Source organism: Alternaria conjuncta (genome assembly GCF_024043145.1).
Source record: "Alternaria conjuncta strain BMP 0040 chromosome Unknown scaffold_7, whole genome shotgun sequence".
Lineage (NCBI taxonomy): Eukaryota > Fungi > Ascomycota > Dothideomycetes > Pleosporales > Pleosporaceae > Alternaria > Alternaria conjuncta.
The window spans coordinates 440,137-467,427 of NW_026250096.1; the positions used below are offsets into that span (position 1 = coordinate 440,137).

At 53.4% G+C, this 27,291-nt stretch overlaps 11 protein-coding genes across 11 annotated transcripts; 6 read left to right on the forward strand and 5 right to left on the reverse strand.

The window, feature by feature from the left end:
* Positions 1-74: 74 nt before the first annotated feature.
* J4E85_005231 (uncharacterized protein) lies at positions 75-590 on the forward strand (the record flags this gene model as incomplete). The annotated part of the gene is made up of 1 exon (XM_051469481.1): positions 75-590. One exon carries the CDS (start codon positions 75-77, stop codon positions 588-590), a length of 516 nt encoding a protein of 171 aa, XP_051326312.1.
* Positions 591-1,048: 458 nt separating this feature from the next.
* On the forward strand, positions 1,049-1,489 carry J4E85_005232 (uncharacterized protein; the record flags this gene model as incomplete). The annotated part of the gene is made up of 1 exon (XM_051469482.1): positions 1,049-1,489. The coding sequence occupies one exon, from the start codon at positions 1,049-1,051 to the stop codon at positions 1,487-1,489; it is 441 nt and encodes a 146-aa protein (XP_051326313.1).
* Positions 1,490-1,866: 377 nt separating this feature from the next.
* On the forward strand, positions 1,867-2,526 carry J4E85_005233 (uncharacterized protein; the record flags this gene model as incomplete). The annotated part of the gene is made up of 1 exon (XM_051469483.1): positions 1,867-2,526. One exon carries the CDS (start codon positions 1,867-1,869, stop codon positions 2,524-2,526), a length of 660 nt encoding a protein of 219 aa, XP_051326314.1.
* Positions 2,527-2,890: 364 nt separating this feature from the next.
* On the reverse strand, positions 2,891-6,414 carry J4E85_005234 (uncharacterized protein; the record flags this gene model as incomplete). Its single annotated transcript, XM_051469484.1, has 4 exons — positions 2,891-5,764; positions 5,816-5,908; positions 5,958-6,077; positions 6,127-6,414. The coding sequence occupies 4 exons, from the start codon at positions 6,412-6,414 to the stop codon at positions 2,891-2,893; spliced, it is 3,375 nt and encodes a 1,124-aa protein (XP_051326315.1).
* Positions 6,415-8,010: 1,596 nt separating this feature from the next.
* COX23 (Mitochondrial copper homeostasis protein) lies at positions 8,011-8,574 on the forward strand (the record flags this gene model as incomplete). The annotated part of the gene is made up of 3 exons (XM_051469485.1): positions 8,011-8,108; positions 8,159-8,223; positions 8,459-8,574. The coding sequence occupies 3 exons, from the start codon at positions 8,011-8,013 to the stop codon at positions 8,572-8,574; spliced, it is 279 nt and encodes a 92-aa protein (XP_051326316.1).
* Positions 8,575-9,145: 571 nt separating this feature from the next.
* Positions 9,146-9,583, forward strand: FPR1 (FK506 binding protein proline rotamase rapamycin-binding protein; the record flags this gene model as incomplete). Its single annotated transcript, XM_051469486.1, has 3 exons — positions 9,146-9,411; positions 9,464-9,505; positions 9,556-9,583. 3 exons carry the CDS (start codon positions 9,146-9,148, stop codon positions 9,581-9,583), a joined length of 336 nt encoding a protein of 111 aa, XP_051326317.1.
* Positions 9,584-12,413: 2,830 nt separating this feature from the next.
* Positions 12,414-13,323, forward strand: J4E85_005237 (uncharacterized protein; the record flags this gene model as incomplete). The annotated part of the gene is made up of 2 exons (XM_051469487.1): positions 12,414-12,935; positions 12,988-13,323. 2 exons carry the CDS (start codon positions 12,414-12,416, stop codon positions 13,321-13,323), a joined length of 858 nt encoding a protein of 285 aa, XP_051326318.1.
* A 1,351-nt stretch (positions 13,324-14,674) lies between these two features.
* On the reverse strand, positions 14,675-16,509 carry J4E85_005238 (uncharacterized protein; the record flags this gene model as incomplete). Its single annotated transcript, XM_051469488.1, has 2 exons — positions 14,675-16,164; positions 16,218-16,509. The coding sequence occupies 2 exons, from the start codon at positions 16,507-16,509 to the stop codon at positions 14,675-14,677; spliced, it is 1,782 nt and encodes a 593-aa protein (XP_051326319.1).
* A 3,533-nt stretch (positions 16,510-20,042) lies between these two features.
* Positions 20,043-22,745, reverse strand: J4E85_005239 (uncharacterized protein; the record flags this gene model as incomplete). The annotated part of the gene is made up of 5 exons (XM_051469489.1): positions 20,043-21,229; positions 21,276-22,326; positions 22,373-22,490; positions 22,562-22,593; positions 22,695-22,745. The coding sequence occupies 5 exons, from the start codon at positions 22,743-22,745 to the stop codon at positions 20,043-20,045; spliced, it is 2,439 nt and encodes an 812-aa protein (XP_051326320.1).
* Positions 22,746-23,311: 566 nt separating this feature from the next.
* On the reverse strand, positions 23,312-24,361 carry J4E85_005240 (uncharacterized protein; the record flags this gene model as incomplete). Its single annotated transcript, XM_051469490.1, has 1 exon — positions 23,312-24,361. One exon carries the CDS (start codon positions 24,359-24,361, stop codon positions 23,312-23,314), a length of 1,050 nt encoding a protein of 349 aa, XP_051326321.1.
* Positions 24,362-24,814: 453 nt separating this feature from the next.
* J4E85_005241 (uncharacterized protein) lies at positions 24,815-26,742 on the reverse strand (the record flags this gene model as incomplete). The annotated part of the gene is made up of 5 exons (XM_051469491.1): positions 24,815-25,066; positions 25,262-25,675; positions 25,738-25,981; positions 26,028-26,454; positions 26,580-26,742. The coding sequence occupies 5 exons, from the start codon at positions 26,740-26,742 to the stop codon at positions 24,815-24,817; spliced, it is 1,500 nt and encodes a 499-aa protein (XP_051326322.1).
* Positions 26,743-27,291: the final 549 nt, after the last annotated feature.

Genomic DNA, 27,291 nt, shown 5'->3' on the forward strand with positions numbered 1-27,291 from the left:
TTTAATTTCCAAAGTTGTATAAGACAACCTATCTCTCGCCATCCGGTACCGTTCTCACATCACACCATCACGTCATGTCCACTTCCCAACAAACCAAACAGAAAGCCATGGAAACTACTCTCCAGCGCCTCCAAAACGAGTTGAACACCATGAAGAACGACACAAAATATCTCCCCAGCGAGATCAATGACCTGCGAAACAAGAACGCAGATCTCGAGAGCAAAATGGCTCTCGTCACTGCAACTGTCGCCTTCACCAACACTGTCAATGCTCTCACTGCCGAAAGCACCGCCAAAATCCGCGACGACGCAGAAGAAGGCAGGAAGACCATCACGGATAAGATCAAAGAATCCCAATCCCTGTTGGAAACCTGCGTGGAAGAAACCGTGAGGGGGGAAATGGTTCTAAACATGGTTTCATGTATGGTTATGGATCAGATGAAGACTGAGGCGATGCAGGAGATGCAGAAAGAATATGCGAGGAAGGCTGTGACTGTTGCGGGACCGGAATGGATCTACGAGAAGTTGGAGTGGATGGTGGGGAATGCGTTTGAGAAGGTTATGAAGAGGATTGACGAGCTTGAGAAGTAGCTGATAGCTAAGATGGAAGGACGGAGGAGGGAGGTGACTAGTTGAGACGTGGGGCAGATGGTTGTTGCCTTTAGATCCGTGAGCGCATTCCAATACCTAGGTGTTGCCTCGGTGTGTTTAGCACCAATCTTGTAGTATTTATCATCAGCACAGGCGTGACACAACACCTTGATTGCATCATCGCTGATGGAAACAAGGCCAAATCATTGTTAAGATGTGCAATCGCCTCGTCACTAGGAGGCCCTTAACGATCGAGGACGGCTATCGAGCTCATAGCATGCGTACCACGAATTAGAAAACCGCTGATTTGCCATGTAGTCATGCGATCCAGTCATTCGGTTTGTGACAAACCCACAAGGGATGTAATGTAGTAGCACTATAAGACACCCGCTTTCTCACTTCTTCCTATCCTGTTCATCTTAACTCTCATCACCACAACGACAGGAGACACAAGCTCAATGGACCCCCCATTCCTCCAGAAAAAAGACATCAAACCGGCCACCCAACCCGCCAAAGATGCTCGTCAACTTCTCTTGGAGGACATCAGTGCAATCAGAACTGACATACAAAGTCTTGCCCAACGATTCGATCGCATGGAACGCAATATCAAGACCGCCAACAAATCAGGACTAAATGAAAGACTCACTTCATTCGCCAAGGCGGTCGCCGCCAGGAACCGGGATGGAAAGTGGGTTAATGCTGAGGCTGCGGACAAATTGACCGAAGAGTTGAGGGAGGAGGAGGAGAAGATGGAAGAATCGGCATACTACTGGTTCAGAGACTTGAGGGAATGGCTGAAAAAGGGCTTGGCGAACGTGGAGGAGACTGAGAAGAGGTCCCGTGAGTACCTAGAGGGGGTGTCGAAGAAGATAGATGCGGTTATGGACGAGCAAGAGTGATTAGGAGAGTAGGCGTTGGAGTAGACCGACTTCGCCTAGCATAATGTCGAAGAGCAGTTAGTGGCATGAAGACATGGGACATGGGCATGGACAGGCCTAGAGCTCAGTGTATATCTCCGTAATGAAGACGTGAAGTCATAGATTAAGCAACTAAAAGTGATGGTACTCTTTCCGAGAACACGCCGTAGCATCAATCTCACTCCTCCCGCGCAAGGCAGTGTGTCATGTCGCCCATACTCAAGTACGAGAACATTCCAACTTCATTCTCCGACCAACTTGCAGGTTCTCTAGACTTCGCACCATGCAAACAGACAAACCAGGTCATACCATATAAATAAACCACGGGATAAGTCAATGGAAAACAACGAAATTACGAAATGTCACTTCCCATCCAACCAATTCCTTTCCGTGAGGAGATCAAAACTCTGATTGAGCGCATCGCAGCTCTACAGAAGGAACTCAAGGAAAAGACAGACAGACTCCACTTCCTCTATGGCTTTGAACTGAGGTCTTCCGCTGCGCCGGTAGGCAACGGCAACGACAATGAACGAGCCGAGCACGACACAGATGATGAACAAAGTGAGGATGAGCAAGAAGACGAAGCAAAGAAGACACACGTCAAGAAAACAGCCGCCAAGGCAAAGGTCAACAGAACAGCCATCAAGAAGACAAGCGTTAAGAAGGGCGGAAGCAAGAAGGAGCCAAGACTATGCAAAAAGTGTGAGGAGAACTACTTGGAAGACAACGCCCGTTCCAACTGGGTGAACTGTAAGGAGTGTAGAGATAAGAACACGGAGGTGTGGAATGAGGGACGGGCAAACAGGGAGCGAAAGCAGAAGGAGCAGAATGCAAAGCGAAAGAAGCAACAGGGAGATGAAGTGGAAGCAGATAAAGTAGGCGACGAAGTAGAAGAGGCCGAGGAAGGAGATGAAGAGGATCTAGAAGAGGACTCAGAAGACGAGGTACAGGAAGCAAGGAAGGATCTGCGCAAGCAACCTAAGAACAAGTCTGGAACAGTTGCTTTAGAACAGACTTAGCTTGTCACCCTCGTGCAGCTCCAAGTATAGCACCATCAAAAATCTCATATTCGTCACCACAAATGCAAATAACCTAAGATAATATCCCCTTTCTTCCCCATCGTTCATGTTTATGCCTGCCCAGGACCCAATCGCTCATGCCATGGTATAGTACCCGAATGAATGACGCCAGTAAATGCTTCGACAAAGCTCGCTGAACCCATTTTGATGCCGCTAAAAACAGACGTAAAAACAAACATACGCTCGCTATGCTCTTAGCCCCAAAAGATAAGAATAGTCCAAGACTAAATGAGTGTGATGCCCAAAACACCAAAGCAACAAAGCGATGAAATCAAGGAAATATATGTTATGACATGATGTCGTGTTAGATAAGAGGGCCCGCCATCATAAGACTTCCCCGCGTGTTGTTCGTCAAAGTGGGTTCATATGCTCCGGGTGAGCCCGAGGAACCTGGCCGTGGTCGGTAGTAGCTGTTTGCATACTGTGCGGGAGGAGCAGCATAAGCACCTTGTTGCTGTGGGAGAACACCGGGTGGCGTAGAGTTTAGCATGTTGCGGTTGCTACGGCGTCGACCAAGCACTGGTGATGCAGGAGCACCTTGAACCGTCCCAGTGGAGTTGCTGGACTCGTTTGAGTTGCTCCTCACGTGTTGTGCTGTAGCTGGCTGCTGCATCTGAGGAGAGCCAGTTGGATTCGCCGGACGCTGGAAGCCTTGTGTGAAGGGATTGGTACGAGCGGGCACACTCGTGTCGCGCTGACCAAGTGCTTGTCTTCTGGTCTCGATAAGTTCCCGAGCCCGAAGATTGCGTTCGTCCGGAGTCAGCCCGACGGAACGAGCAGCAGGTTGCGCAGGGGCTTGTACGTTCTGTGTAGGTGATGGGGGAGGTCTCCCATTATCAGCCGTGCGCAAGGCTCGTGTGGATGGCTGAGGAGCGAGTTGGCGCCGCGATGGCTGAGGTCGTAGATTGAGACGTGATGGCTGAGGCCTCACACCTTGCGGAGGGTTGCCAGCCTCTCTAATATTGACGCGAGAGCTCGCTGGGCGCAAGGTAGCTACCGAAGACTGATCACGGAGAACTTGACGTGAGTTACGATTGCGCACACCACGTGCCTGCACAAATGCAGCCCAAGGGTTACCGCGTGCAGCAAAAGGAGGAAGAGCCGCACCCTGTACATGCAAGCCCATGGCAGCATGAGGAAACGCGTTCGCTGCAGCAAAGTTGCCAGAGTTCCTCCTGCTATTTGCCGAAGATGGGCGAGCACCGACTCGACTTATAGGACGATCTATCATGTCCATGGCTGCAGCTGCCTGTGTCTGTGCTATCGTATCGATCGAGTGTTGCGAAGAGGCTGAGGAACTTCCAGGGGTCAAGACGGCAGAACTATTGCTGTTGGAACCAACAGAAGGCGCACGATCAAAGCGGCTCATGTTGCCGGCATTGCCCATCGCTGGCAAGCCAGGTGACATGGCGCTTCGTCGAGGTGGCGATATTGGGAGTCGCGGATCCATGATATAGTTCGTGCCGTTGTCCATAAGCGGCGTTCGAATGCGCGCAGGAGGTAGAAAGGGGGAATAAGCTTGCGCGGGACTGGGACGATTTCTGTTCCTTGTTCGAGGACGAGACAGCGGCGTCATGGTGCGTGGTTCGACGTCTATCAAGGCGCCTGCCATCTGGTGTTGTTGGAGAGCTTGTTGATGGGCAGCGAACATCCAGCTGATACGCGGATCGTATTCCCGGCGTTGCACACGAGGAGCCCCTCGCCTGTGCCCCTGGGAATTATCCGAGTTATCATCAGTGTCCGCCTCGTTGGTTCCATCCGCAGCAGCAGGACCCTGGTTGTAAGCGCGAGCTGCAGGGTTTCGCAGATGGGCTTGTGAGCGGCGCGTCCGCAAGGTGTTCAGGGCTAGATCGACGTCGCCATCTTGGTCAGAGTCATCGTCGTCCGCTTCCCCATCTTCGTAGTGGGCTGTCGCGCTCGACAGGACAGAGGATCTTCGGCGGAGACCACGCGAGGTATTCAAGACGCGGACATTGGCGGTTCTGGAAGGCGGGCGTATCGGGGCACTAGGCCGAGGACGATCTGCAGTAGGTGTTAGAGAACCGCCCATTCGGCTTCTGTCATTTGAGTTCGCAAGCGGTTCCCACCCAACGGTCGTCCTTCCTCCATCGCTGTCATCTTCATCCTCTTCTCCCATCTCGTCGTCGTAGTCGCGCTGTAGCTCCCATCCCTCCTCTCGCAACAGTGCTTGTGTATCTTCGTCGAGCTCCTCAGTGGAGACGTCGGTGGAGGTTGTTGACGCTGTCTCACGGGAGGATCTCGACCCGTTTGCCCGATGTAAGACACGGGTTTGAGCAGGATTCCTCATGCCCCTACGAACGGGCCCCTCGTCTTCCTCGTCTTCGTCTTCCTCCTCGACGGTGCTTGAGCGGTTTGATGATGACTCAGATTCGACGATGCGACGTGCTCGGGCACGCGCTCTGTTACCCGCAGGCTGGGCAGCAGGGCCAGGAGTAGACGATGCAGCGCTGGGTGAACTCGATGCAGGTACGGCTTCGTCATCGATAAAGTCGTTCATCGAAGAGTCCTCGTCCAGGCCATCTTCGTCTTCCTCTTCGACCGTATCCATCTCGTCGCCGTACATGTCTGAGACTATGCTCTGTGAGTAGGAACGTCGGCTGCCGGCTTCGCTGTGCGTGATCGGTCGTCGTCTTGCGAATGCCGCTGCATTGGGTGCCATGCCAGCGTCCAAGAAGCGTCGCATCATGAACGAGCCTTGATCTGGGGGGTATGCGCCCCAGTCTTCCATGCCGTCTCCGTAGCCGTCGTAGTCGGGGTCCTCCATGTCCATTTCGGCGTCGAGGTCGTCTTGATCGTGCTCTGACATCTCGTCCATGTCACTGAAGCCGGTGAAGCTGTTGCCCCATGAGACTTCGCCTGTCTCGTCGAATATCAGTCCGCAATGGGTGCATCCGCCGTCTTCCAACTCCCAGGTACACAGCGGACATCGGTCAACTCCATCTTCTTGATCGCGCACGATTTGCAGTGACAAGCGGTTTTGGTGAGGCGGAAGCCTGAAGCAGCCTTTGAAGAGACCACCAGCGCGGGGGTCCGCGTTATCCTTGTCCAGCTGCACAGCATCTGCCTCGTCTTTCTGCCACTTCTTGTGGTCTTCTATGCTCTCGCCCGTGGGTAGTAGTTCGGCTCGCGCGATGAAGACGCTCGTCATGTCTCGTATCTGACCAACTGTGTTAGACGTCGTCGCTGAAGGGCATGCAGGCTGACTTACCACATAGGCGGGGGCGGGCAGGTCCTTTACGACGATGCGGCAGTCGGGGCATGTCTTGCGGGCCTTGTTGGCGACGAACCACGTGCAGAGACACTAGGCATGTTAGAGGGTGGCATGTGCGGTGGGAGGGTGCGCGTCTTACTGTATAGCAGTAGGTGTGCCCGCAGGATATGGTGTACGGTTGGTAGAGTAAGCGGTCACAGATCTTGCATGTGAGATGCGTGCGAAGGCTGTCAAACTCCGACTTGAGCGCCTTGAGCTGCTGGGGACGGTTAGTCGATGCATGTGTCATGCAGTAAAGAGTCTCATACTTCATCTGCGCGGCCCAGCTGTGGCGGCTCGTCCTTCTTGGTCAGCATCTTCTGTTTGAGGCTGTCTTTGCTTGCTGCCCGCGTCGGCTTGTCCTGGTCGATGAGTTTGGAGGCAGACCGGCTGGCCGTCGGCGTGCTCCCGCGCCCGGTTCGTGAATTTGAAGGCATGCCGGCAGACTGTTGCGAGGCAGGCGCGGCATGTGACGTCGTGTTGGAGGAGGATGCGATGGACGAGGCGGAATTCCTGGGGCGAGCGGTGGGCGGGGTTGGCGACGCTCGATTGTCCATGGCGGGCGGTGACTCTCTTTTCTCACGGCGAGGTGCAGCTGGGGGTTGGGAGACGGAGCATCTGCTCACATGGGACTTGCCCTTGTAGAGAAGAAAGACTATCGTTGGCAGTGGTTATGCATGCAGCAGCGGGTCTACTAGCCTAGGCATGTTGGCGCTCGGTCGCTGTTGCCCTTGCCCTCCGGCCATTTGCCGCAGCAGCCGTTCACTATCGACCTTCACTCCATCCTTAGCGCCTGCCGTGGAAAATCACCACCCTCCAGCGCCAACCATCGCCAACCATCCCCATGGCTATCTCTGCTCTCATACCTGGTCATTTCTCATTGGACCCAGTGCTTCTATTGCAAGCTTGACACGCCAATGACGTGGGCCACGCGACTCGTCACGTTCCTGTCACATTCCATTTTCGCCCATGCCATCGTTCAACGTTTTTGCTTCAGGTTTCTTTTGATCCTTTTTCCATTGAGCCGCGGTCCCAAACGACCACAGTTCAAAGACGCCAATACCTGGTATTCCCGGCGCACGAAAGAGGGCCTCTTTCCCCACAAGCTTCCTAGCTTTCGGCGCGGCACCACCACATGCAGACGCGGTCGAATCGACCTTCATTGTTGCGCTCACAGCTCATACCCGTCTCCGCTCCGCTTCACTCAGAGTGCTGATCATCACTGCGGTTGGAGTATTCGTGCTCGACACTTATCAGGTCCATGCATAGCGTTCTCGAGAAGGAGTGCCTGTGATTGTAGGCGGGACCTTGTCGGCTCCTCTAATGCGAAGCATGACAAGCATCCTGGCCGCACTGTTCAAGTGCGTCAGACGGGATATCCTTCAATATCGTCCTCAAGCTGCGCACCGCCCCGATCAAGTCATATAACCTGTACTGTGCACAAGACCGCCTAGCCTGACGAAGCGTGGTGGTTTTCTGCAATTGTAGTCCTGGCCAAATACGTTACCAAGGTACATGATCGCTTGTCAATCACATGCATGAAGCATACAACTCATGACTAGGGTGCTAGCACTATCTCGTAAGTAGAATCGTAAGTTGTGGATGGCACGACAGCCGTCTTGATACACGCGACATGCTGTTTATGTGGGCTGGTCGTCCTAGCGCCCGCAGTCCTCCCGCCCCCACACTGGATGAAGCGTTGATGGAACTAGACGGGTCGTCACGTACCTAGGCATGTATACGTTGGCTAGCCTCTGCGGTTCTACGCGTGGGCATCAATAGCAGGTAGTGAGGAAGCAAGCCGCCAAGTTAGGTCTTCTTGAGTGCAAAGGAATTAGCTCAAATCATTCATAATTGGCAGCTGTTATGGAGCCTAGCAGTCGCAGTATCTGTAATTGGAGGGCTGTCGTTATCAGATACTAAGATCTAGTGCCGGTATTGCGGACCTTGGGATACGCAAGGCAATTAGTGATATCGGGAAAGTGCGTGAGTGCCTCTTGACCTCATGTATGTCCTTATCGATAACGCACCTCCGCGGCGCATCATCCACTCTCGTCGCAACTGCTCCCGGCCATCTTCAGGCTGCCTGACAATTACACGCCAGTACGTGCCCTGTACACACTCTTTACACGTCCCTTTCCTCGCTCTTCATTATGTCCGACAAACCGACCCCCTCGAAAGCCGACGAATGGAAGGGTTCCAAAGCCAGCAAATTCGACAAGTACGCCACCGCAACGATCGCGTCGCAAATGTATGCTGCACACAACAGGCGCTGATAGATCGGTATAGCAAAGCATATAGCGAATACTTTGATCCATGTCAAGAGGCGGCGGACAAGAGTATAAAGTGTTTGAAGAGGAATGGTGGTGAGAGAGCCATGTGCTCGGATTTTTTCCAGTAAGTGCAGCACATCGGAGTTTCAAGACTCAGCATTGCATGAGGAGGTCTTCCGCTAATACGCGTTCAATCAGGGCATACCGAGAGTGTAAAGAGCAATGGGTACGTGTTGTCCACCCTCGATCTAATACGACCGCGACTATCCCTCCATGCCGTACAACGCGTCGCGAAACCGCCACGGAAGAGATGCTAATACCTATACAGCAAGAAGCAAGGAGAGAAGCGAGAAGGAACAAGTCATGGTTTGGTTGAGCAATGCGGGCGAGATTTGGGACGCGCAAATGTACAACATCTCCTCTCTTCATGGGCACGGCGTTTGACAAAGGTTCCTGTAACATACTTGGATCCACTGGAGGTACTGGTCTATTGGACATGGAGATCAATTGACTATTAGATAGTCTGTGGAAGAATGCAAGCAACCTCAGTGCGCTTGCTACCAGATGCGACAAGCAGAGCTTTAATGCCATCGCCGAAGCATCTTCGTCCCAGCCACACACACTCATCTAGAGCTATAGCTTGTACTCTCCTACCGCGGCAAGCGCGAACTCCAGTTCCAATGCCCTGACGTAGATGCGATCACGCAATTTCCCCAGACAAGCCGTCAACCCACCCTCAAGTACTGACGTGCTCGATTCATTGGTCATGCTCGTCGTACTTGCCCTGATTACCTTGCCCTTGCAGCGTGCATGAGGCTGTGTGCTGACGATCTGCACCCCACCACCCCACTAGAGCTACCCCTCCAAGGCATTCCAGGTTCCTTCTTTCCGCCCACAGCCACCTTCCATCCTCCACTCATCTCCCCTCTCACCCTCCAACTTCATGAGAAGCCTGCTTAACCCTTCCTCTTTCCAACGCGCAACAACTCGAGCTTTCACTACGACCGCACGCATCATGGGTGTCCAGAAGACCATCATCCAAGAGGGCAACGGCCCATCCCCACAGAAGGGTGACAAGGTCACCATGGAGTACACTGGCTGGCTCAAGACCCAGTCCGGCGACAAGGGCAAGCAGTTCGACAGCACCACTGGCCGTGGTCCCTTCCAGACCCCCATCGGTGTTGGTCGCGTCATCAAGGGCTGGGATGAGGGTGTTGTTCAGATGAAGCTCGGCGAGAAGGCGAAGCTGGACATCAGCAGCGACTTCGCTTACGGCGACCAGTAAGCCTCCATGATGTTTTCTGATTAAGACCTAGTACTGACTTCATGATAGGGAGTTCCCTGGCTTGATCCCCCCTCACTCTGACCTCATCTTGTAAGTTCGCGTCACATGGGGACTCAACGAAAATGCTAACTCCGCGATAGCGAGGTCGAGCTCAAGAAGATCAACTAGGTCTACAAAGCATCCAACGACGGGAATACACGATGATCGCTATCAGTGAATGGGAATAGTCAGAGGACAAACATAACATTCAATATACTCGGTCATGAAACTCGTTCACCAGTCCACGTTGTCTAATGTGCAGTTACATACTTTCTCATATTTTCAGATCATCATCGTCAAGCTTTCCATTTACGTGCTAAACTAAGTCGTATGTCACAGCATCGCCCGCGAACTACTGAATCTAGCCATAGGAGCATGCTAGATGAGTCCAAGAACACCTAAGCCCACGCAAACTGCAAGACCCACCATGCTGATGGAGAAACGACTGGCCGAACTCTCGGTATGAGTAGCCACCGAGGCGTCTGTGAGCCCATTTACCCACAGGCACATGAGCTGTGTGTCGGGAACACTCAGCGCATTGTCGACGCCTTTGTCTGGCGACCAGAATGTGGTGATGATGATATCAGTAAAGGACCCCACGCCGGTCTCATTATGGCTAAAGGCCAAACTGAGATCGTTGGACTTGGGGAGAGTCGGATGACAGTTAGAGCTCGCATTGGCAGAAGAGTTTGGCGGCGTAGGCGCTCCCTTGCCAGTGAGTGCTAGAAGAAGTTAGCACAGGGCTATCTCTTTGAATGAAATGGGGACACGAACGTATGGCTGAAATTGCATTCCAGGAAGTCATGTTTGTCTTGTCTGTACATTCCGTTGGAAAAGTCTCCATTCCTCTCTGTACGCGCATGCAGCTCTCTTCCGTTGTCTCTGTTGCATTGGACGGAGAGAGTGCCAGCAGTGTGTTGGCCTGGGTTACCAGCGACGAAATACAGCTCGCTCCAATTGCCTCTGCGCAATCCCATGAGTAGTTGCGTCCAAAGGTGGTATTATATATGAACACAGCGCAACCCCGGTACGGCAGGTCGTCGCGATCGAGTTCAAGAGACGGAGGGGTGCCGAGATAGAAGTCTTTCTCCGTGGTTTGGTCCTTTATGGGAACGTCTGTGTCGAGATGGGCGGCGAGTGTCCACGTCAAATTGTTGTTGTCATCGAGGATGGCGGTGGAGAAGGATCTGAACCCGATCCTCTCATAGGTTCTGTTGGTGACATTGCATTCTGCTTTAATGGCATTGCTTCCATCGAGAGAAGCCTCAGGGCAGTGTACGTCGGCGCACGAACCGACGGAACTGTTGAGCGCGTATTGTGCGAAAGCGGAAGACAGGAAGGTGGTAAGTAAAAACGAGGTTGGGAGCAACATCTTAAAGCGATTTGACTTGGCTCAGCTCCACGACAGTACAGCAGACGAGTAGGAGGTATAGACTTGTAGAGGCTTCTACAATCTTGGAGGACGCATGCAAGCCACGGTCTACCACATTATATGTCTTGAGCGCCCCACACCGCTGAGCTTCACTGTGCCACCTTCTCATCAGGCCCTCTGTCACGAAAAGCTTCTTTACTTCTTTACTGCTAGACTGGCTAATTACAAGGTATATGTGAGCTGTTGTACATGAGGCACAGTATACGTGACATGCGCCAAGTGCCGTCCTTGCCGTATAACCACCTGGGCATACTGCGTTGTTCAGGCAGCGAATTTCCATGTGTGATGTGATGGGATTTGATATCTCTGAAGTAAGGCGTCCCATACTCAGTACTTTATTATTGCTCCGACCGCAGCTGTACCGAAAAGATGCCTTGGTCATCTGGAACCCGGGAGACACGACCGGCGAGGCTGACTTGCGTTGATGACTTGGGATGATGCTGGGAAATAGTCAGGCGATCATGAGGAGAAGCGTTTGCGAAGCATAGTCAAAGGGAACTTCTCCATCGGAGAATAGGGTCTTGAAGACCATTGGGGTCGCTTCTGATAGTGCACGAATCGGTTGTCTAAAGCGGTTGATGCCCTCATACAGCCTTGCATCTGAGCGCGACATAGCCCGAGTCATGCTGCCGTCCGTCGTAGCAAGCTTTTCTCTATCATCTGGTACGTATACCAGGAACTTCGAACCCCGATCTTGATGGAGTTGTAGAGCCTGCTCGGTTGCTATCTCTTTGCAGGCTGCCGGGGGTGACACGATCGGGGTGGACGGATTGGCTGTCATGTGGCAGGCAGTTGAAGGTGTTTCTCCACCATAAAGCCAGTTATTGAGTACGTTTCATCGTTTAGTTTATAAGCTCGTATACTTCTCGCGTTACCATGTGCAACATCAGAGTGCGTAGGATCAGGTAGGCGTCCAAGTGGATGCCAATGTATAACAGTAGGTAGATCATGACGTCGGCCATTCATTAGATGATTTCTATAGCTGAGCATGGAAGACGGATTCATATCAAGAAAGCAATGTCAGATATTGCCTGTAGTTGCACGAGGCATGATTTGGGGCGTGGACAAGATGGAAGACACGCTTGGTGCTTGGTGGGGATGGCAGATCTTAGCGCGAACAGCTGATCGCGGTCGCGCGAGAAGAACGCGTCAAGCTGATCTTCTACTTCCAGCACACACACCATGCAGCATGCCTTCCTATTCGATCCACCAAATGTTGTAACATAATTGAATCGTCTGATTTCTCGTCCATGTGATCTCTTCCAAAGCTCACAACGTGTGTGTGGACCCACTCTCGACTATGGAGTTGCAAGCAGTGACATCACGACTGCAGGAGCGACTGCAGTATGCGTCTAGAGCTACCTAGAGGAGGTTTGATGGCGACTCCATTTCTCTCAACAACTTGGTATGCTCCTGCCTTCTCAATTCCTCCGCTCAACGCACTCTGCTCTTCGGCACATCAGCACTCGTCCATTGCTGACAAGTTCACTCAAGTATTCTCCATTCATCGCTACCCCGCTATCCACCATGTCGGCGAACTCTCTGAACATCAATTCGACTCTGAGTCTTCCGAACTCGCAGTACAAGATTCCACAAATCGGCTTCGGAGTCTACCTGTCTCCAAAGGACGTCTGCGTTGCCTCATGCAAGAAGGCCTTCGAGGCAGGATACCGTCATATCGACACAGCCCAGTACTACGCGAACGAAGAGCAAGTTGGTCAAGCGCTGAAAGAAAGCGGGCTTCCTCGGAAAGATGTGTACATCACGTCCAAGATCCTAAGCGCTGGAGAGGACGTCGAATCTACATACAAGAAGGTCGCCGAGAGCGTTGAGAAGCTTGCCGGAAAGGATGGCTACGCAGACCTGTTCCTCATCCACAGCCCCAACGGAGGCAAGGAGGCGAGGAAGTTGATGTGGCTCGCGCTGAAGCAGGCGCAGGAGAAGGGCATCGTGCGCGACATTGGTGTCAGCAACTACGGCATCCAGCACATCGATGAGCTTGCCTCCATTGATAGCAAAGCCAGCCTACCAGCTGTCAACCAGATTGAGGTTTGTCAAACCTCTCATTTGATTGCACAACCGGACTGATAGATACGTTTAGCTTCACCCCTGGTGTCAACAGCGTGAGGTCGTCGAGTACTGCCAGTCCAAGAACATCGTCGTCGAAGCCTACTGTCCGATCGTCCGCAACGAGAAAGCCAACGACGAGACGCTTGCCAGCATCGCCAAGAAGCACAACAAGGAGCCAAACCAGGTTCTCATCCGATGGAGTCTGCAAAAGGGCTACGTTCCTCTTCCCAAGAGCGACACACCATCCCGCATTGTTGGCAACGCCGAAATCTACGGTTTCGAACTTGACAAGGACGACATGGCTAAGCTAGACAGTCTGGATCAAGGAGCCAAGGGCGCTATTGTGCAGGCCGTAACCAATGCTTAATTCGCGTCTGTTACCTCGCACATCATTAACAGGCGTGCAGGTGAATAACCGGTCAGGGGACATGGCGAATGCATCCACGCCTTGGATCAGATCTATGCGCGCAATGTTAGAGGAAACCTACAGGAACCAGGCGCCCACGTACTTCACGCCTGGTCCTCGGTTCAGTGTACAGTTTTCAGACTAGATTAACCGACTAGCATAGCTTCTCGCTCATAGTTGGTTTACTTAGATCCTGTGTCGTGTAGCTAGCTCACGTACCCACATATGGCCTGAATGCAGATTTCGTCAACCAAAATTGATTATATGCTCACACGTGTAGAACACCTCTTCAGAGGGCTAGACTTAAAGAGTAAATACAGTCGTAGCTTCGTTGCGTGAAGGCGTAGCTGTAGATGCTATGGAAAGCAGTTGTATCTCCCTAATGGCAGGGTGTGATCGTGTTCCATGTTGTCGTCAACACGACGCTGCGGAGATGTCCAGACTGTGGAACGATAAAAGATAGTCGCCAACCAAAGCCAAGCTGAATCGTTCCGTTCACGCGTTCGCGTTCCACGGTTTCAAAACCTGGAATACCCCACCATCTGGATCAGAAACCCCGCCACCCCACCTCATGCGACCGAAAAGTTTTGCACCCTCGCTCCTTCTTCCGCACACCATCGCCTGCTGGTTTGCCCCAAACGCACTTACTTTATAATCTATGCCAAGCTCAAACTTTCATCGGTTTTGTAGTGTACGTTGCTCAACATCCACTTCTCGCTTGCCCCCGCTAATTACCATATAGGTAGCGGTTATCACTCCGGATTCTGATCTCAAAATCAGTGTCTTCCGGCAACCCCGGTTCGATTCCGGGCAAGACCTTTCTTTTTGTTTTAACTATGTCCTTTTGCCAGTGAAGGGTCTCGAATGCTTGATAGACTGTATGGAGGTGTTTTGGAGAGTTGTGGTGGTGGTGGGATTTTTTTAGACGTCTCATTAGCTTCCGGTGTGTGGGAGTCGTAATATGGAAAAGTACGCGCCGACGTTTCATGCTTGCTCAACCTGGAACCCAAGGTGCGCTCTCTTTCTTTACACTCTGAGCTAGGCAACGACATGCCTGGTCGTACACGATGTTAGGTAGCGTTAAGCTTCTCTTCTATTCTTGCAATCCTACAGATGTGTGCAGACACTATGCTGCGTCTATTAATACTAACCAGCAGTAAACATACAGGAAGAAAGAGAATACAAATCGCAAGGCTGCGCAATGCTATATAGCATGCCGCCTGGTATCACAAAGGAGCACCGCGAAAAGAAGTTAATGTAGCGCCATCGCTAAAAGAACAGGACAAAAGAGAAAGCTGCCGTAGAATGTCTCTCAGCAAAAGAACTTGTAAACCTTCTTCCACCTTGGCCACTTCCTCTTCTCCTCGCGCTCCTCTTCTATCAGTGCCTGGATGTTGAGCTCGCGGATGCCAGTGACGAGATCCATGTTGTGCGAACGCACGACCGAGGTGCGGAACCAGAACTTGTAGGGGAAGTAAAAGGCAAGGGTGACTGGCAGCGCGAGGTAGACGCTGAAGAAACGCTGGAGACGTTGTGATGTTGTAAGCATGTCCATGTCGATTGGAGCGACGGACACGTAGAACTGTGCAATGAGAACGAGGATGTTGAGGATGAGGCCAACGTAGGATCCAATGAGGCCAGGTTGAGAGCGGAAGGCGAGCTCATCCAAGCTGTGCCCTTGCACCTTCCAACCTTGACGGAAGCGGATATGTGCTAGGCAGATGGACAGCCAGGTAAAGACCGCTGAGAGAGCAGACAGCGCAAGCAGCCAATTGAAGGCGGCGTCCTGTAGCCTACGGTCCGCGCCGGCAAGGAAAGCGAGGAGACCAAGGGAGGAAGCAAAAGCAATGGAAACGAGAGGGCGACCCTGGCGGTCAATGTACGCGAAGATCCTGGGAGCTTGGTGTTGCTCAGCGAGTGCAGCGAGCGTGCGCGAGGAACCGTAGATGGAGGAGTTGCCAACTGAGAGAACCGCAATCATGATGACGGCGTTGAAAACAGAGGGCAGGCCTTGGATTCCGGCGTTTTGGATAGCGATGACGAAGGGCGAGGCGACAGCATCGGCAGAGTTCTTGTCTTGAAGCAGACGCGGATCGTTGTAAGGAACGAGCAATCCGACGATAGTCAGGGAGACGATGTAGAACAGCGAGATGCGCCAAAAGACCTGCTTGACAGCGGTAGGTAAAGACTTGCGTGGATTGGCTGTTTCCGCTGCGGCAAGACCGACGAGCTCAGTTCCAGAGAAGGCAAACGCGGCGTTGACAAAGACGCTGCAGAGACCCTTGAAGCCGTTGTTAAATGGACCTGGATCGCGCCAATACATGCCGCCGATGTAGCCCCCATCTGGGCCTCCGCCTATGTTGATGATGATACCGAGGATAATGAAACCAATAACTGCTGTGATCTTGATAATAGCAAAGACGAACTCGGCTTCACCATACCCTTTGATACCGAAAAGATTGATGACGACGATCAGGACCAGGAAGACGGCCACCCAAGCGTTGTTGTTCACCTTGTCACCGTTCCAGTATTCTATTGTAAAGGTCGCAGCGACGATTTCCAGTGGTAGTACGACAAGCCATTGGAGAGCATAGTTCCAACCCATGGCAAAGCCCCATGCGGGATCCAAGAAGCGTGTCGAGTATGCCGAGAAGGAACCAGCGACAGGAAATAGTACTGCCATCTCGCCCAATGCGTGGACGGTGGTGTACAACATGATACCTACAAGGCAGTAGCAAATGACGAGCGATGCTGGACCACCATTTGCTAGCGCTTGCCCTGAGCCGACGAATAGACCGGTACCTGGTAAAGTCAGTTTGTGGATCGTCGCTTGGTTGACGCATGCCAAACCATACCTATGGAACCTCCGATTGCTATCATTTGCAGATGGCGACCTTTTAATCGCCGCGCAAGTGGTGAGTTTGCCGTGTTCGCCGCCGCGGCTTCTGGATCGAAGACGTTCCCGTCGGCCCCCATGCTTCCCTTTGGCGTCATAGTCATGGCAAAATTCGGGTCCCGCTTGAAGCTCTCGATGACCCTCCTCCCCAAACCGTCCTGGTACCGTGATGATTCGCCATAGTAGTCGGACCCTTGCGAGGCTCTTCCAAAACTCTTTTCGGTGCCGTACATGTCGTCGTCTATCGTCATGGTGGATAAGCGCAACGGCGCGATGACAAGCGACGATAAAGAGTGTAGAGTGCAGCGGTCCTGCACGTCGGTCGGAGTCGCTGCAGTGCAGCCGTTGGAGGAATCTGCTTTTTCTTGTGCGATGGGCGCAGGGGCGGGATATGAGTGCGGTGCTGACGACCAGACTGGCAGGGCTTAGGCCTATTCTTGAGGCGCGAGCGCATCCACGGAACTGAGGCGCCCAGGGTCAGTGTCCTTTCCAGAGTGCCGGGTTGGGACTATCGACTAGGATGTGCAGTAGCCGGGGTGCAGCTAGATTTGGCTTAGGTGTGGGAGATGTTATCGCAGCGTGGCGCATCTATGGAATCAATAGACGCAGAGCTTGTCCAAGGGCAGAGCTGTGCAATAGTGATGTGATTGTTAGTGAAATGCCGACTAGCAATTACCTTTACCGTTTGCAAGGACGCTGTAAGGAGCATGGTGAGGGGGGACCGGCGTCCTCATGGACCGGAGAAATGTTGCACATTCGCTCCTTCTTCGCTGAGTTCGCTCCTTCCGCCTCCATCCTTGGCCGCGGCAGACACCGATGACTCCAAACGTTCCAAAAAACCCGCAGAGCTGCAGGCGGTAATGTCACTCTCGGTCACTTGACTCTATTCTACAGTTCTCCAGATTTGCGTCTCGCGTGTCGGACTCAGTAACGTCTTTAGGCGCTGGCTGCCGGCGCTATCAAACGACGGCGACCTCACGGTGTCGAGTCCTAGTGGCGCTTGCGTGCCTTCCCCAAGTCCAACGCTGCACGGGCCGCCCTTATCTCCAAGCCACCAGCACACTTGCGGCATGTGCGCGCAAGACATGCCACTCACCCCACGTTACGGTCAAACGTCTCCAACCACCCTTCCAATAATCGCTATCGTAGCTTTTAGATGCTCCTTGCTGGGTTGCCTCACGCCTCGAGCTTTTGGGATCGTGACTACAACCGGCGCGACCTCGGGCTCGACCTCTCACAACACCCGTTGACCCGTCCCGCTGCCGCAGCATTGGCGCATGGCCGACGTGCTGCTTTAGGCCTTCCAAGGTTGCCCCTTCATGCTCTATCATGAGCTCGCCTATGGCCTGGAACATTCACGAAACTAATGACCCGGCAAGTTCTAGCTTCTACCGTCAGAACGGTCAGAACGGCGACGCCATGGCTCGACATGGATGTTTGGCCACCCTGCGTCTAACAAATCAGCCCGGCACATAGCTTCCTGTCGCTATTATGTGTACCCATTACGCGCAGCCGCGTTGATACTTGCTCGATGGATGCGTCGGTAAAAACGGGTAAATCATATCACGTCTTCCCGATCCATATCGCTTGACGACCCTCCATCAACGCATCCTGCCACATGCAGGGGCTACCAAGCATCCTCATGCTTCTCAATTTAACTTCATCTTCATCCGATGCAGGTACAGATGTCGCCTATTCATCGCTTGGTGCTCGGCCATCGGTATCTTGAGAGAACTGGGTATTGTACCAACACCGCGCCGCAATCTCCTTTGAATTGTGTGCAGTATGCCTGTCGACTAGCTCGGCTTGCAGCGAACGTACACGAGCAGTACGCCCCGCATCCTCTCGTCATGTAAGAACGCACGCTGGCCCATTGCGAATCAATATACATGTGTGCGACCTATACCCTTGTACCATTTCCCGTATCAGTCAAGTAGCTCTGCCCATTCGCCTGCAAAGTCGAGCATCTCACCTCATCGACGATTAGCCGTCCCTTCTTTCACCGGCAGGCTCTTCGTAAACTTCACATGTGCAATCTCATTTGCCAAGAATCCCTGGCCAGGACGCAGTGTCGTTACGGCTGCCGTTTATTACTGGCGGGGTCAGAAAACGCCCAAACCCACATGGTAAGCCACCACCAGCACCTATCACATTGTCGCAACACCTAGAGTCTCTACCAACTGTTGCATGTTTCACCGACTCTGCCTCGGTTCAAAGTTTTGCACTATCGCTACACACGCATGTAAACCGTGATCGCAGTTTCGCAGGCAAAATCGCGGCAGGATTGGCTTCGTTTGAGATTCCTCCAGTCTTCTACGGTGCAGCGATGGCGCTCGCCGTTTATGCACTGATGCACAGACTGATCTTCCCGGCTGACCTTGCATCTTCCGAGGAAGCAGCTCACCAAGGTGGCGTATCAGTCACCCCATTCTCCCTGACATCTTTTGTGAGTATTGTTTGGTTGAAGGCATACCACATTCGTTTCCAGGACACGATATCACAGCAATCCCTTACCTCTCCCTCAACCTGGACACCCCTCTCGGATGTCCGTACTAAGATAATGCACCAAACTCGGACTTGCTCCCTTATGGTCCTTGCGGCGTTTGACGTAACACAGCGTTGCCGCATCGTTACCTCCCCCTGCACCACCTCCCACATCTCGGCTGTTGGACTTGTGCCTCGTGCGCATCACATGGCAAACCTCACGCATTGGGCGCAATGTCACTAAGAAAAGTACGCATGACTGTCTCAGTAGACTAGAATCAACCGGGAAGCTCTCACAGACAACAGCATGTCACTGAACAGCTCCACTAGACGATGCTAGCGCTTCCGACATGTTAGTCGCGTTGTTACCAACACAAGTTTCAGCCGCAACACCGTTACTTTTCTGCACCAAAGATCACCACCGGAACTTTGTCAAGGCCAGATTTTGTACAAGGTCACACCAACCGTCCCGATTCAACCTCGCCTCCGACGCCGCATGTCCACCACACCGCCTCTTCGACGCCGATGTGCAACGCAAAGGCTTATGTTGAGCGCAAGTATATCCCTACTGATTCAGCTGTTGTACCTGGATACGTATATGCATACACGTGTCTTTGTGCAATGTTGTTCTGCGTCATCGATTCTCGTTGCTTCGGGTGCTTTGAGGGCGTATCGTGGGGGATATATCGACATCATGACGCTGGACTGAGTGATGTATTCGCTGATCGCGACCAGGAACCGGGTTAGTCGGGAATGCTTGTGTTCCCAAGATTGCGTCTACGCTGATCGATATGCAGTACTAACGTTGAACCGTTGAATTCGTATCCTGACGAAATTGCCGTGTTCTTTGAGTCCGCACCGCTGGAGGAAAGTCGGCTCGCAAGACAAAGGACGCCGACTGCCTGATGTGGCAATTGTTTACAAACTTTGAGATGAGCAGAGTATCATCTAGGGGTTCAATAAACTTCAAACGTGTAGTGGAAATACAGGCGCAAGTGACAGACGCCATGAGGTGCAAATGATGCATAGTGTATACGTGTCGATAAAATTAGAATGAACGAAAGGAAAACGCATGTGTATGTAGGTATCCGATGAAATAGACAAACGCCGCGAATGTATGCCGTTAAAGCGCGAGAGCATGAAGACGAAGGCAAGAAACGAAAGGAAGTGAACAACTACCACGCAGAAAGAAGAACAATGACCACAGTCCAAAAAGAGCCATGCTAGGCAGCCAACCCCCACATTCTCACCAAAATAACGTCAAACCTCCTCTTCAATCTCACATCGATTTTTCAAATCATCAAGCCTTCTCTTTGAACTTCTCTTTGGGCGGGGTCAATGGCCCAGGCGCTTCCTCCTCGATGAACTCGCCCTCACCCAACTTCCCACCAAATGTATCCACCTCTTCGACCTCCTCTTCTTCTTCCTCATCTTCCTCTGTGATACCTAAGATCTCTCCACTCCTGCGACCCTGTACACTCGTTCCCCGACTTCCCATACCACCTTCTCCACTTCTACTCCTCCAGCCGCCACTGCCATTTGTCGAGCTGCCATTCAGACCTCCGGTATTAACATTAAGCATGGGGCCTTTGAAAGGGCTCTTCCTCCTCTTTGCGAAGACAAGACCCGGGGACTGCGGGGGAATGCTGTTTCCGTTTCCGAAAGCGGCGCTGGATTCGTTGAGACCGGGTGGGAAGCCAGAACGTACAAGGCGGATGTTGGAAGGAAAGCTTGAGGAGGTGGGGGTGGCGGGGAGGACCTTGATGCTGTTGTGGGGGGATTTGGAGGGTTTGTGTGAGTGGCCGCTTGTGGAAACGGCGGGAGAAGCGAGAGAGGCGGAGGACGTAGATGAGGCTTTCGAGTGCGAGTGGTGGTGGTGTGGCATGCTGCGGATCGAGGATACAGATGACGAAGTGGACTTTCGACCGCGGAGACCACCAGAAGAGCGACGGTATGAGGATCGTGGTGTTAGTGGAGCGGGTGATGCTGAGAGTCTTCTCATGGAGCCTGAGCCGTGTGTTGAGCCTCGGGGCCGCGGGCCAGGCATTTGTGGTGTGGGCGGCGACCTAGGGTTCGTGTGTACAGACGACCGGTTCGCCGTACTCTGTCTTCGTGTTGAATCCGAAGACTTGCTTGGAGGTATCTTTGGCGACTGTCCACTGCTGGCTTTCGAACCCGGAGATCGCGCTCGTTTCGACGTCTCTTTTATCCAATTTCGAAGTGTCAAAAGGTGGTTGATGAAGGGCTGTTTCCGGCGTCGCTTAGGCACGAAGCCGTTGGGAGAAAGAAGATCTGGATTGGTAGATACGACCTGTAGCATGCTGCTGCGTGAACGCCGCCTGTCGAGGTCCTTCGCTGGTGGTGGCGGACGTGAGGATGAATGCGACTTCCGACCCCGACGGGTATCGATTGGAGGGAGCGGCTTGTCGTCGACTGTGAGATTGGGTGAGGTAATTAGCTCTGGCAGCTTTGGCAGTTCGGGAGCACCTGTCTCAAGTTAGAAGCGTTTCCTGACGTCCGCCGTGATACTCACCATGTAAGCTGCTTCGATTTGTGGTCCTGCCGCGACTCTTAGGCGTAGAGGGAGAGTGAATGCCTTCTTCGTCTGACTCTCTTATGGTAGGCGCAAGCTTGTCAAGTCGACTACTTGCAGCGCTCAGTCGTCGGAGGCTCTTAGCCTCTGCTTCTTTCTCTTTGCGCTTGCGTTCTCTCCTCTTTGCCTTGCGTTCCTCTTTTTCGAGCAACAGTGCCCACCAACCAGCTAACGAGTCGCATCTTTGGGCCAGCACGTTCTCAATCACCATGTCAATATCCACCCCGGCAGCGCGCATGCGTTGCAAGACCTCCTTCTCCAGCTCGGTCGAGAAAGGTGCCGGCTGTTGGAGCTTCAAGATCTCCTGCTGGCGCGGCGCATGTTCCGATAACCAAGGGTTCTGTAGTATGTCCGCCAGTGTAGGTCGCAAGATCGGCCGTTTGGATAGTAGCGACTGACATAACTCCTTCGCTTGCTGCGGGAAGTGCTCCGGATATTTGGGGTCCTCCTTCAGTATCTTGTTCTTCGTGACCATTTCGTCGTCGTCGTCAAAAGGCAGCTCGCCCACTAGAAGCGCGTAAAGAATGATGCCCAAACTCCAAACGTCCACCTTTTCACCTGCGTACTTCTCGCCCTTGAGCATCTCCGGCGCGCTGTAGCAGATTGTTCCGCACCATGTCTGCAGGTAGTTGGACTTGCCCTCGTACTCGCGCGTGAAACCAAAGTCGACCAACTTGACGTCTCCGTGCTTGTCCAGCAGTATGTTCTCGAGCTTGAGGTCGCGATGGACGCACGACTTGTTGTGGACGTAGGTGACGGCGCCGACGAGCTGGGTGAAGATGCGCTGGACTCTGGCGGGCTCGAGGGCGCCCTTGGCCAGTAGGTAGTTGTAGAGTTCATCGCCCTGGCAGTACTCGAGTACCAGCCAGACTAGGTTCTCGGTGACTATGACCTCGTACAGGCGGGCTATGTGTGGGTGCGTGAATTGGCGGTGGTGATGGATCTCGCGCGCGAGGTTGGCGTCGTCCTTCTTCGCGCTCTTGAGCACGACCTGCTTGCGATCAGCGTGGTTCCTCGTAACGTCCTGCCGGTGGTACCTTTGAGCCATTGCTGAGTTTGTGCGACGCCAAGTAAACCTTGCCAAAACTGCCCTTGCCTATAAGTTTCCCCAGTGTATAGTTGCCGACCGTCTTGAGATCAGTCGCGGCGAACTCACTGGCCCTGCGTCAGCAAATTGGAGCCGGTGAAACACGCAGCCGGCGCGCAAAAGCAAAGAAGAGACTTACTCGAGCAACTGTTTGTACGAATTCGCGAGCTGCTATAATTTGCGTCTCAGCATGCGTGTTGCAAACATGCGCCTGGGGGAATTGCTTGTTGCGGCGCACGAGCGTCGTTGGACGGCAGCGGGACGGGGCCTACCTTCTTCCTCTGGGCCTGAATCTCAGCCTGGGCTCTGAGATTTGACTGCATGGAATGATGCGCCGCTGCTCCGTGGTGTCGCCTGCGCAACCAGCGTCATCTATGGGTTGCAGGAGTTCGGACTGGCGAGCGCGCGCCGCGGAAGAGAGAGACGGCTCCGTATATGCCCTGGTGGCAGCGAAAGTGGAGAAGGCCGCAAACGCCAGGGGCCTAGGGCGTTCGAGATGTGCGAGGATAATAATACTAGCTTTGCGCCGACCGGAGGTGCGAAGAAGTGTATATTAATTGTGAATACTCCCAGGCGGACGGGGACTGGGCGTGCCGTCAGATCTCTCCTGAGCTTGCGGTGCTGCCATGGATTCGGGGAGCGCGATCCTGGTCGCAGATCATCCACCGCTGCTCTGGGAAGGCGCAGGCACCACCACCACAATGCGACGCGACGTGGTTTGGACATCCTTCTCGTTTCGAGTGTACAAGTCAATAACGTTTGTGCAATGTGCTCTTCGACTGAGAGCCGGATGCATGTATGCGCTTCTTCCGACGTTGTGTTACACGGCAACCCAGGGACCGAGATGCAATGGACTGTTATCAAGACACAAAAAATCTACTGTTATTATCTACAGTTTACTGCTCGGCCCTCCAATGTACGTCTGGCCGAGCTTCAGCATGTCGATCGCCTCTTGCACCATCTCGTCGACAATCTCCTTTGCGGGCTTGATATCGCCGATAACCCCCGCAACCTGGCCCATCAGGAACGGGATATCCACATCCTTCCCATCGTCCATGTCCTTCGCCAGCGGCACAACTCCCGCCTCCGTGAGCTTCTTGATCTCGTCCTCGCGCTCGTGCCACTCTTTGATGTAGTCGTTGTACCTGACGCGCAACGGTCGGCCACTGACAACCAGTGTCCGGCCTGTATCTGTGAAGTCGGCTGTGACCACGTTCTCCTTGTGCATTTGCGAGCAGCCAGCCTCAGTTGATGCGACGAATCGTGTGCCGACCCATACGCCCTGTGCGCCTTGCATCAAGCTGCTTGCCAGACTGCGGCCGTTGTAGATGCCTCCCGCCGCCACTACGATGGCTGGCTGACCGGTCAGAGGGCTCTTGTATTTGCGCGCGACGTCCACGACGGAGGGTATCAGGATGCTGTTCGCGATATCGCCGGTATGTCCTCCGCCTTCTCCACCCTGGGCGCATACGATATCCACACCTGCATCTAGTGCCTTTTTCGCATGTTTGGGGTGTCCGACCATGTTCATGATCAAAATGCCTGCTTCGTGAAGCCTCTTGATCGTCCGCTCGGGCGGTACACCAACAGCGCTCACAAACAGCTTTGCGCCATTCTTGATTGTGACTTCGATGAGGTCATCGAGCTGTCCATGGGTGTAATCATGGTTCGTCTTGCGTGCGCTGCCGCCGACTTGTGGGAGTGCGAGATCGACACCGAAGGGCAGGTTCTTGTCTCGGAGGTTTGACTTGAGGTCATCGATGATCGATTGGAGCTGTTCCGGTGTGTATCCGAGACCGCCAATTACACCTAGGCCACCAGCGTTCGACACGGCAGCTGCGAGGGGGCCACCAGAGGTGCGCGCCATGCCGGCGAGGATAATCGGATACTGGATGCCCAGCAGCTTCGAAAGCGGCGTCTGCAGTGCCGGCGGTGACATGACGGCGTAGGCTGTGGTCGCGGGTAGTTGATAATTGAAAGTAGATGGAGTAGGTCACGTCGGATAACGCGAATAAAGGTCTGAAGAGCGTGCTTCTGGCAGCAATGAAGCTATGTGTAACCGCATGGTGAGTATGGGAATGTGCATGCTAAATAGCGGCCGTGCCTACTGGCATCCTCGACTGCCAGGGGTTTTGCGGGGAAAACGTGGGTGCACGAGCCGAGGCATCTTAGCTCGACTCGATACATCGTTGCCATTGCCGAGATTCGCCCGTCGTGGACGGGATGAACATGCATATTTGGTAGTCACAATAGGCATAGTATGGGAAATTTTCTGCTGGAGAGCACGATGATATGCATGTTGGAAATCATAATCCATACTATCGATGTTGTTATCAATAATCGGCTTCTCGCACTATACTCACGTACGCCAATTGCGGAGCACAAAGACGCTTCAATCAACATCTAAATCTGGCTCTTCTGGCTCCTCCGACTTCGCCGCATCGTTTGACAGAAGACGAGCAGTCTTGTCAGCCATTGCTTCCATTTCCGCATCGAACTGCGCAGTCACATCATCCCAATTCATCTGCTTCATGAGCTCGTCGAATGCTTGGTCAGTCATATCGAAGTCCGCAATAGACGGTAGGTCCGCATCATCCCAACTCCACTGCTTCATAAAATCTCCGAGCGGGTTCGAAGACGTTGTCTGAGATGGCGGAAGCGGGACATCATTTGCAAATTGAGAAGACGTAGATGGGTCGAAGAGTGAGTCTCTATGATATTGCTATTAGCGTTTGACTCCATTCATTTGCCCATTAGCTTGTGCATGCCCGTTGACTTTTCCCTGCGCAGGTGTTGGCTGCGGCGGAGGTGGAGGGACAGGCCCGAATGGTCGATGCACAAGCGCCGGTTCAACACCGTCTTCTTCAGTGTCGTCGTCGTACTCTGCGCTATCTTCGTCCTCGTATTCGTACTCGCTCTCCGTGACTTCTTCATCCTCCTCGTCGTGCTCCTCCTGATCCAGCTCATGCATCGGAACCTGGCCTCGACCTTGTGCCTGCATTCCACGACACAGTGTTTCCAGGCGAGCGATCTTCTTACGCTGGTCCTCAGCTTCCTTGGTCCGCCTGGCAAGCTCCTCTTGCATCTTTTGGCGCTCTTCCACCATCTCGCCAATATTACGGTTCGTAATGTCCTTGTGGCGTTGCAGCGTCTGGTTCTCTTTTTCAAGACGCTTGGTTTTCTTTGACATCTCCTCCATCTCCTTGCGGAACGTGAGGAAGAGATCGTTCGAGTTGTTGAGCGTTTCCTCGACCTGCATCTGGTCAGTATTAACCATGATGATACAGACCAACGAGGGGTTAACGGGTTGCATACCTGTTTGAACTTCTCCACGTATATGTTGAGCTGCGTGCGTAGTTCCGTCTCGGTCTGCGAAAAGGTCGACACTTGGCGGGTCAACTGGTGCGACTTGGAAGATTCGGCTTCTTGTTGTTTGCGCTGCTGCTCTAGTCGGGCAGCGTGATACTGTATTTCGAGCTCTTTGAGTCGCAGCATCGAGTGGTATTGTAATTCGCGCAACTCGTACTGGTCAATGAACGACTTGAACTTCTGACGAAATCTGCTTTGTTAGTTCATACTCCCGAATTTGGTTGTGCCACACATACATTTCGTCCAGTTCTTGCTCGGCTTGATTCTGTGGTTCAGGCCCGTTCGCAGCTGCTATGCAATCGTCCACGTCATTCACCAGGTGTTCGAGACGCTCGTGTAGTTCTTGCCTGGCGGTGGATTCGCTAGATTCGAGCTTGTGTAGTTCGTCCTTGAGTTTCTTGTTTTCCTTTGCAAAGTCACGCGACAATTTGTCCAATTTGTCCTTCATTGTCGTAACCTTGTTCAACTCCGACCTTTGCGCGTCCTTTTCCTTCTGCAGCTGGTCCCCGCGCTTCTTCGCCTTTTGGTGTTCGCGTTCCGTGCGCTTCATATCGGAGAGGAGTTCGGTATATCGTTTCTGCACGACTTCGAGCCGGGACAGCGGGCCGTCCATGTTGGAGAGGAGCGAGGAGAGTTCGCGGTTTGCTTTCTTAACTTCGCGTTCTGTCCATGCCATACGTCAGCCAGCGATTCATTTGATAGGGCCCCAGTCTCGTGCTGTGCAGACATGGGCTGCGCCACCCAGAGTATCCCCTCCTCCACAGCTCCGTCGCAAGAGGTAGACGCACCGATTTCGAGTTCCTGCTCCTTGTCCCCGGCCTGGTCCAGTTCGAGCTGAGCAATCTTGGCCTGGATCTGCTTCTGCTGCTCCGAGGGGTCGGTCGCCTTCTTGCCTTTGCCCTTCTTAGCGGGCGCAGGCGCTGGCGCTGGGTTGTGCTGTGCGGGTGCCATGTTTGCAGGAGAGGCAGATGCACTGCGGCTGGCTTCGTGGTGAGGGCGGGACTGGGCAGACGTCGGCTGGCGCTGTTGGGCGACGGTTGCCATGAAGTCGTGACTCTTCCGTGTAGCGCCTCAGCTTGTGGATCCCCCGTGTTGCCTCCGACGGTTCCTCCGCCTATGCACTCAGTCTCACGTGTCCCCAATGCAGGTCTCTAGGCAGTCCAGTGGCGCATCCGTCTGGCAGCAGCCGCCTGTCTACAATGCGCGTGGTGAGGATGCACGTCTTCCGCCGGCGTCTCGGGGCTGCTTCGGGTGAAAACAGGTGTGGAGCGCAGTGCAGGGGGCGTCAACGGGCGTGGTGTAGCAATATGTACAGTGTCGGGTCATGCAGTCGTCGGGGTCGGGTCGGGCAATGTCTCGTGGCGGGTGTTGAAGAGGAAGGAGGGGACGACGTCGGTGGTCTGGTCGATCGCGAAAGGCACAAGACACCTGGGAGTCTCCACAACGCCCACGAGCTTCAATATCGGACCTGACAGATGAGATCACTGGCAGGCTAGCCAA